Genomic DNA, 9,924 nt, shown 5'->3' with positions numbered 1-9,924 from the left:
GTATAGTTGTTGCAGACTTCAAAGCAAGTACTATCTATGTTCACTGCACTGATTATTACCAAACAAGCCCTTGGAGTGTCTCATCTACAACACAACACAGGTATTCCCTGGTTTGAAAGTTCACTTTACGCCACTTCACTTTTGCAAAGATCTACAGTAATACCTGTTTTCACAAACCAAAAGAAATTCAGAAAGGATTTAAGCTTTTATGAAAAAGGACAAAATGTAAAAATAGCATTCAGCGTTTTGTTTTGCAGGTCAGTAGAGGGCGTAAACCTCAAGCAGCAAGAGTGGAACAGCCAAGCTCCTTCCCCAGGGAACCACACTCAGCATCAAGCTGCCATAGCTTTGAACTATGTGTATAAGCACCTGTTCTTTATCTAGATTTATTTTGTGCATTGTTAGCAAGATGTATCCTAAAGTAATTGTTCCTTTGCTTTACATCATTTTGGCTTATGGAAAGGTTTCATAGGAATGCTCTACTTTCAGAATATCAGGGAAAACCTGTATAGGTAGCATCATTCCAGAGTCTGGTCTGTAGCTTCAAACTAATTTAGCTCCAAGATCTTAAGCAAGTTAGTATCTTTGGCCACCTCTTTTCACCTGTTTGACTAAGATTTTAAGCTGTAACTAGAGAGGCCAGGTATGTCCCTCAGTAACAACTTATTCCAACTGGGATATGGTTAACCGTCGATGCTTGGGCCCCACCAAGATACTAGCTTAACTGACTTGATTGTAGGGTCTGAGCATTATACAGAATTAACCCAAGTGGTAATAACAGGTATTCAGGGTTGAGAAAAGTTAGAATTGGGTGGAATACCTGGGCCTCTTCAATATATATGACTAGGATTGGGTGCTGGCATTTTGGTAATTTTGGGGAGATTCCAAATCTCTTCACTTGTCACTAAATGAAGTATTTGGGAATATAAGAGCCAAGGATGCCACCATTACTGTTGTCAAAGCCCTACATTGGTGGAAAAGATTCCCTGGCTCCCAGTATCACCTGTGTGGCAGCTAAATTACCTAAGGACAAAAGGGGTGCTTTCCAAGTGTAGAGACATCCACACTGTATTCAGTTCCCTGTTAAATTCTAATTTGAGCCCATGAAAGGAATATCCACCATGGTAATGACTAAGGTGTCTTCTCACCACATTCCAACGAGAATTCAGGAAATGGGGAGAGGGTAGAAAGAGGTAAGAAAGCGGTAGGGGGAGTAGCAGAGGAGAGTTGTGTGGAAAGGTAGGAACAAACAGAGGTATAACATTGGGCACAAAAGTATCAGAGGATTTCTGAGAGACAGTACTATCTCCAGAAACCACTCACTCACTTATTGTAACTAAGATGATTAATACTTTGGAAGCACATTCATCCCTGATGGTCAGTTACACACTGAGAACTTCTTGTTAAGCCTTGCCTTGAAGGGCTCTGGAGCATTGCCTCTTCAACACAGAGGGCACAAAGCCTGGATTCTGGCTCTGTCGACAGCTGTATATAACTGAGTATGGGAGAATTTTCATTAGTCTCAAAATCAAAGCATATTCTCTGTCAACTTTTCCAAAAACACATAGTAAAGAGACTACCACTGGGAACATGTTGACGAGTATCTTCCAGGTGTCATAGTCACAACAGAAGAAAGATTCTCAAGTGGTCAAACCTTGTTGACCCATGCCTCAGTTTCAAAAGAACGGGTAATTAATACCTGATTTTACAACATATTTTGATGCTTACTGTTGACTGGGTCATATCTGATGTTAAAAGCACTTTAAGAAAGAAAACTGTCCCATTTTTCAACTCATCTCCTGCCACGTTTTTTCTTGTTAATACGAATTTAGGGCTGGATTTGGTGTAAATATAATTCAACTGCCTCATCTTACACGTAAGAAACAAAAAACATAAGAAAACAAAAATTCTGAAATGACCAGTTTCATACAGCTGTTAAACAGCAAGACAAAGCACTAGAGATGAACAGCCCACCTACCTAACCTGAAAGCCCTCATTCTCTAGAGGTTTGATTCAAGTTACTCAATAAAACAGGCTAACAGGAGATAAGCCCAAACACAGCAAGGAAATAAACTTTTTTGACGCTTGTTTGGCTACACGCATGCAGTTACCTTAAGATAAAGGAGCGGCAAAAGATGGGAAAACTTGGATAACCCTATCTCCCAGATATATTTAAAGACCTGCTCTCAGAAATTATGACAGGCTGTTATTTCTAACAGAGCTGACGATCACAGATGGGGCCACTAAAGTGAGCCTAGGTATTTGGTTCTTGAAAACTTTTGTGCCTACCAATCTTAGGAATAGATGATGCTTTCACTAACCTGTCTCCCTCCTTCTATAGGTTCAAAGAAACAAAATACGTCTCTTAGATGGAGAGGTAAATAGGTGAGGGGAATGCAGTCAAGAGCTGCCAAGGATAATCAATGATAAATGTTATTGGTCAGGGAGTCACTGTCTTAGACTTGGTCAAAAAGAACCATTCCGTAATTTTATATAATTTTAGGTGCCAGAATTTACTTAAACAAAGGATAACTGGGACTATGGAAACCCTACGTTTAATTCTGAAACTCATTAGGTAACCATTACTAAGTTGACCTTGTTTTCTTAACTGTAAAACGGGACTGCAATCTTAACTTTTCTCATGTCCTCAGATAAAATACTGTGAAGGTACAGAGTAAATGTCATATGGCACAAAGCAAAAAGTGCTTTGTTAAAAAAGAAAAGACACTAAACATTAGGAAATTTGAGTTCTGGAATTTTTTTTTTTACTATATTATATAAAGATATGTTTTGGAGAAACCATTTTTCAGTATTAAGATTATATAAAAGGGGTTTAGTGGACAAGTATGAGGAAAACAATAGGTTTAAAAAGTTTAACCATTATTTCTAACTTTAAAATTTCTCAGAGCTCTGAATATAATGTATACCATAAATGTCCAAGACGGAAGAACAAGTGAGCAGCACTTTCCAAACTTATATGACCACCCTACCTTGTATCTCTGTGGAATACTGTTACACAGAACATACATGATGGGGAAAAAAATTCTAACTATATATTCTTCCCAGATTCCTATTATTTGCTTGAATACAAAATCATAAGACACTTTTTCTAGAAGAATTCTTTGCACATAAACGCAAATGTTTCTAAGCCTTTTATAGGTTGTCTGTTTCACCTCTAAAATAAATTGACTCCAAATCTGTTAAGGCCAGGCCACTAACAAACATATCCTCTTTGCAAAAGGATCCTCTTTGCATTATGAGTATCTCATCATCGGGACAGGAAATGAACCCTTCAAGTTTTGTAGAAGTCAAATACTCCTTTGTCTCAGATACAAATATGTTACAATAGACAGAAGCTTCTCCGTTGCTGGCCCAGCAACACAATTTTCTTATCCTCTAGGCCAACCAGAATGAAAGGAAGACTTCTGCCATGTGTATTTTATTGTTCAGCTAACACTGAATCCCAAACAAAATTGTGTACCTGATCCAACGCCGAAGATCCAGAAAATCAGGTAAGAGGCAGCAACCTGAGATGAAACTGGTATGAGAAATATATGGTAATGTTTTTAAATAGAAACATGAGCTAAAATACTGAGAGAGAAATGGTTGTAGAATTTAAATCCAGTGCTATCTATTTTTATAGCGCTTACATGAATGTTATAAAAGCGTCTGTTAGAAACTGGCAGCAATGGCAGAGCCCTACACCAGTTCTTGGATCTTCTCTTACAGCTGGTAGAGAAAAGTACAAAGTTTGGCAATACTCTGCATGGACCCAGACTGGTCACAATCTTCAGAGCAGTAGGTAATAAGCTTGTCTACCAATTACATGTAAGAGTTCATCTTACAGCTCTTTACTAGAGCATGCAAACTGCAGGCATGCATTTGTAAGCTGTGGGCATGCATGATGGTTTCTGTGATCTCAGAGATATCCTCTGACCAAACAACATTAAAATGTTCAAATTTATCTATGCTAGACCACAGACAGTCTCTTCTGGAGAGAGAACAGGTAATGTCCTCTGCAAGGCTATGGAAGTTGGCAATATAAGGCTGGGAAGATAAAGCTCCCTTACTAATGAACAGGTTGACAGCAATGTGAAGCATGATTTGAAAACATTTTAAACTAAGACTACTCAGTTCCTTCCTCCCATGGCTGTGATGACATAAAATTCAAATTAACTCAACAAATTCCTGGTCTTTTCCATCTTAAGGTAGCTTACCACTTCATAGCCCCAGTGTCATGCAAAAGTGGCTGCAACAGATAATCTATACATTTATCTGATATGTTGATCCCTTCCCAGAACCTTTGGAGGAATAAGGTTACTTAAAAGGAAACTCAGATTCTCCAAAAGGTATACATACTAATTCACACTGGTAGATAATGGGTGTTTCTACCATCACTTGGAAACTGGCAAGAGGACAGAAATCTATTACTAGATCGCAAACTCATCCACATCCATACATCTTCAATGACAGACATATCAACAGCAATAGTGAGTTTATACATAAAAAACAAGTGAGGCAAAGGCAAAAGCAGTGTCAATCTGAGTGTAGGCAATGGTGCTTTGATTATACCCGTACAAACTCTTCAGTCCCTTTTAGTTATCCCCAACTCAGCTCTTAAGCCGTAGGTTTTTGCTGTGGAGAACTCAGATGTGATGTAGTCGTTTCAGTAACTCTTTCGACAGTACTGCACTTCAATACTGGGAATGGTTTCTAATCAATTTAAACTCACACGGAACTTTAGTAGAACAAGTTTATTACTCCCACTCAGTAGTTCCTGGGGGCTTTGATGTTAAGTCGTACATAATTCGAGAAATGCCAGGAATCTTCTTAATCTCAGTGACCATCTTTAACACCACCTGTTATAAAACAAAGATTGTAAATACAGAGACAGGGTCCACTGCATGTCCAACAGACCTAGAAGGCTTGCGTTTGTAATCTGAAATTAAAATGTGATCTATTTTTACTATAATCCTCTATGTATAGGAGATAGTCCCGGATTAATTCATGTAGTGACCCTTTATAGATTTAAGTGACTTAAACTCAACACTGCTCAAAGTGTAGTCAGCAAACTGGTGTCAATCTGCAAATTATGTTTATTACTGGTCCATAACAAGTGTTTAGAAACATTTATAGCAGTTTGACATTGCTGTGGCATCCAATCATGTGATTTTATGGGCTTAAGCCAATGCTTCACAAATGACCGGTGGCCTACAACTCCAAGGCCAACAAGATGGTACATGATGCACTATAGTAATAACCACTGCTGTGTGGACATAAGGAGGCCTGGTCACTTGACTGTCCAGAGAGACTTGGCAAATGTGAGCCTAAGGGAAAAGAGACTCTAAGACACATTCCCCTACCCAGCTATCTAGCTATAATCAGAGCCTTGGAGCAGTGGTCCAACTAATAAAGTCTGACTTTGATTTTTATTTGCTATCTATCATGCAAATAGCTCCTTTGAAATACTCTGGTTGAAAAATAACAGGAGAGGGAGACGGTGATCAAAAGTGCAACTGACAGTAACAAGGGCATTAAGAAATTCAAGGGTGCTTGGCCATAATGCCGTCAAATCTCATCCTTGGGGGAAGGGTACAGCTCAGTGGTAGAGCACAGGCTTAGTCTGTATGAGGTCCTGGGTTCAATCCCCAGTACCTCTGTTAAATTAAAAAATAAATAAATAAACAAACAAACCTAATGACCTTCCCTGCAAAAAAACAAAAACAAAAAAATCTCATCCTTATTTCTGATAAACTCTTCTTCATTCCAAGGATTTTCTTTTTTACTTGGAGAATACTATTTATAAAGTAGAGGTTGGTAAGATTAGATAAAATGATAGATTAGAGTTGGTTACTCTCCACATAGTAATCAGAAATCTGGAGGGTTTTAATAAATGTAAGGCCTTTTCCTACTATAGTGCATTAAGCAATCAATTATGTGGAGATAAAGAAAAAAAAAGAACCTGTCTTGTGAACAGAAGACCAACCTCAGAAACATCGACACTGTCACAGCCTATCCCATTCACCATTACTGTAAAATGTATAAGGTATTAAAAATGTACATTAAGAAAAAATACATAAATTACCTCCACAGGGATCTCATTGCCAGGGGTTGCAGGTATACCAGTCATGAAATCACTAGTAATAAAGGTTCTAATAACCACAGATCTCTGGCATGAAGGCTGCTTCTGAAGTGGGTCCCGATCAAAATGTAATGGTGTCAAAATCACCGGCATCTGGCTGATTTTCCCAGCATACCCTAGAGAAATGAAGGTAACATGCAGAACCAATCACTACACCATGGAAAAGCACTCTAACCTAGTTCAATTAAATCCTCCCGGACAATATCTAAAATTGCCTACATACACACATCACTTCTTCAGGCTGTCATCATGTACTATTCTCAGTTACTCTCATAGCACTTTTAAGTAAACCCAATCACAAATACAAGTAACAGAATCTGATAACAGCAGTGGTATGTGACAGTGATGTGAGATATATATATATATACAGTCAATTCATTATTCATGGTAGTTACGTTCTGTACCGCAGACACTAAGTTAGGGAATACTGAACCACTACTCCTAGGGGAAACAGAGTTGGGTTCCTGCAGGCCTCTGGTCATAACATTTTCATCAACTGATCAATACACAACCTTGCTTAATGTGTGTTTCTGTTTAAAGACATCTTATTCAATATTTATTGTGGATTCATTAACATTGGACTCACAGCCAATAACACCATAACTCATGGCTGAATGAAGCTTATCTAACACACGTATTTTCTCAGTAAGGCACTGCACACAGCCTTCCTGTGCTTGGGGGACATTTTAAAGTGAAATCACCAGCAAAAAGCACAAAAATGCAAAAAACATGACCTTAGACTATAAAAAGGATACATGTTTATAGCAAGAGAGCTGAAACAAGAAGACAGAGGGTCGCCTTGTTCAGCCTCAGCTGGGAACATGCAAGTTGGGCAACTCAAATTTTCTGCCACTGTGTGCATGTTCACAGAAGACCACAAAGATGAATAAATTTTATATAGATAAGGCAGTATCAAAGAACTACCCACAGAATTAAATAATAAAACTAAAAGCTGCATCCTCCTACTAGACATTATAATGCCATGCTTCCAAAACCTAGTTAGAACATGCAGTGATAAACAAAATGGGCAACCTACCAGACTCCCTGAGAATGTTATGGGCCTCAAAATCAGCTTGGCGTAAAGTACTGAGCACCCCCGTTGTCAAGAAAGTGGGAGTAACGTCTGTAGGAGGTTCTTTAACTGGAGGGCCAAATATATAGACAACTCTAGAAGTGGAGGAGGTGAAAATTATACAGAAATTATGTTTTAGTATGAGAACCAAGACACATAAAGTAACATTCTTTCCATTTATTCTTAGGCCTCTCTCTTATCCACTTCAAATCCCCAAATGAGTAGGACAGGATCTAAGATTATAGAAGGTCTATGCTCTATGCACCTTCTCAAAGTATATTCTCTGGTATACTCGTATCTCAGAATGTGCAAAGATTTTTGAGTATCACCATCATCTTTTCATATAATGTACTGGATTAAAGTAACCCCAGAACTTCATGTCCATCTGGAATCTGTGGATGGAAACAGGGTCTCTGCAATCAAAAAAAAGGTCATAATGGCTTGGGGGTAGGGAGGGCATTAATCCAATGATTGGTGGGTGTCTTTCTAAGAAAAAGGAAATCTGGAAACACAGACACACAGAGAAAAGAGGGCCATGTGAAGACGGAGACAAAGATTGGACTTAAACTGTCACAAGTCAAAGACTGCCAGCAAACACCAGAAACCAGGAAGAGGCAAGGAAGGATCCTTGCCTAGAGTTTTCAGAGAGAGCACAGCCCTGCTGACACCACCCTTGATTTCAGACTTCTGGCCTCCAGAAATGTCAGAGAATAAATTTCTGTTGTTTTAAGCTTTCTAGTTTGTGGTAATTTGTTACAGTGGCCCTGGGAAATTAATCCACATAAGGCTGGGGAATCAATGAATAAACAGGTTTTATGACAAAACTTCAGAAACTTCAATATGCTAGTATGCACTGGAAACCTCCAATATGAGGCTACAGTGAATTGCCCAAACTTAGTTGGCTGTCAACTCAACCTCTTTTATCATTTTGGGAAACACTAATCCAAGAAAGATTCTTATTTCCACTTTATTAAAAATGTCACCTTGCTACTAGAGCTGATCGAAGAATTCAGCAAGGTAGCAGGTTACAAAATTAATGTTCAAAAATCAGTTGCCTTTCTTTACACTAACGATAAATCAACAGAAAAAGAAGGTAAAGAAACAATCCCCTTTAAAATAGCACCCAAAGTAATAAAATATCTGGGAATAAATCTAACCAAGGAGGCGAAAGAATTATACACAGAAAACTATAAACCATTGATGAAGGAAATTAAAGAAGACTTTAAAAAATGGAAAGATATTCCATGCTCTTGGATTGGAAGAATCAATATTGTTAAAATGGTCACACTGCCCAAGGCAATCTACAGATTTAATGCAATCCCTATCCAATTACCCAGGACATATTTCACAGAACTAGAACAAATCATAATAAAATTTATATGGAACCATCAAAGACCTAGAATTGCTAAAGCATTACTGAAGAGAAAGAATGAGGCTGGAGGAATAACTCTCCCAGACTTCAGACAATACTATAGAGCTACAGTCATCAAGACAGCATGGTACTGGTACCAAAACAGACATATAGACCAATGGAACAGAATAGAGAGCCCAGAAATGAACCCACAAACTTTTGGTCAACTCATCTTTGACAAAGGAGGCAAGAATATACAATGGAATAAAGACAGTCTCTTCAGTAAATGGTGTTGGGAAAACTGGACAGCAGCATGTAAAACAATGAAGCTAGAACACACCCTTACACCATATACAAAAATCAACTCAAAATGGATTAAAGACTTAAACATAAGACAAGATACAATAAACCTCCTAGAGGAAAACATAGGCAAAACATTATCTGACATACATTTCAAAAATTTTCTCCTAGAAGAAATAAAAGCAAGAATAAACAAATGGGACCTAATGAAACTTACAAGCTTCTGCAGAGCAAAGGAAACCAGAGATAAAACAAGAAGAAAACCTACGGAATGGGAGAAAATTTTTGCAAGTGAAACCGACAAAGGCTTGATCTCCAAAATATATAAGCAGCTCATACGACTCAATAAGAAAAAAATAAACAACCCAATCCAAAAATGGGCAGAAGACCTAAACAAGCAATTCTCCAAGGAAGACATACAAATGATCAAAAAACACATGAAAAAATGTTCAATATCACTAATTATCAGAGAAATGCAAATCAAAACTACAATGAGGTATCACCTCACACCAGTCAGAATGGCCGTCATTCAAAAATCCAAAAATGACAAATGCTGGAGAGGCTGTGGAGAAAGGGGAACCCTCCTACACTGCTGGTGGGAATGCAGTTTGGTGCAGCCACTGTGGAAAACAGTGTGGAGATTCCTCAAAAGACTAGGAATAGACTTACCATATGACCCAGGAATCCCACTCCTGGGCTTGTACCCAGAAGGAAATCTACTTCAGGATGATACCTGCACCCCAATGTTCATAGCAGCACTATTTACAATAGCCAAAACATGGAAACAACCTAAATGTCCATCAACAGGTGACTGGATAAAGAAGAGGTGGTATATTTATACAATGGAATACTACTCAGCCATAAAAATCGACTACATAATGCCATTTGCAGCAACATGGATGCTCCTAGAGAATGTCATTCTAAGTGAAGTAAGCCAGAAAGAGAAAGAAAAATACCAAATGAGATCGCTCATATGTGGAATCTAAAAAACAGAAACAAACAAACAAACAAAAACAAAGCATAAATACAGGACAGAAATGGACTCATGGACAGAGAATA

General features: G+C 38.2%; 1 protein-coding gene across 3 annotated transcripts in view; it reads right to left on the bottom strand.

Annotated features, from left to right (window-relative positions):
• Positions 1-4,739: 4,739 nt before the first annotated feature.
• The window catches only part of GMPS (guanine monophosphate synthase), a 59,939-nt gene continuing 54,754 nt past the window's right edge, over positions 4,740-9,924 (bottom strand). For all 3 annotated transcript variants that reach the window (XM_072959571.1, XM_072959566.1, XM_031679240.2), the window contains exons 14-16: positions 7,179-7,309; positions 6,086-6,258; positions 4,740-4,859 (exon numbers count right to left, since the gene is read on the bottom strand). In XM_072959571.1, coding sequence (XP_072815672.1) covers positions 4,758-4,859; positions 6,086-6,258; positions 7,179-7,309 — 406 coding nt within the window. In that variant the 3' untranslated portion in view covers positions 4,740-4,757. The remainder of the gene's footprint in view (positions 4,860-6,085; positions 6,259-7,178; positions 7,310-9,924) is intronic.

This window comes from Vicugna pacos, chromosome 1 (genome assembly GCF_048564905.1).
Source record: "Vicugna pacos chromosome 1, VicPac4, whole genome shotgun sequence".
NCBI lineage: Eukaryota > Metazoa > Chordata > Mammalia > Artiodactyla > Camelidae > Vicugna > Vicugna pacos.
Note: the sequence above shows the minus strand (reverse complement) of the source record. Positions and strands in the feature narration are given on the sequence as shown.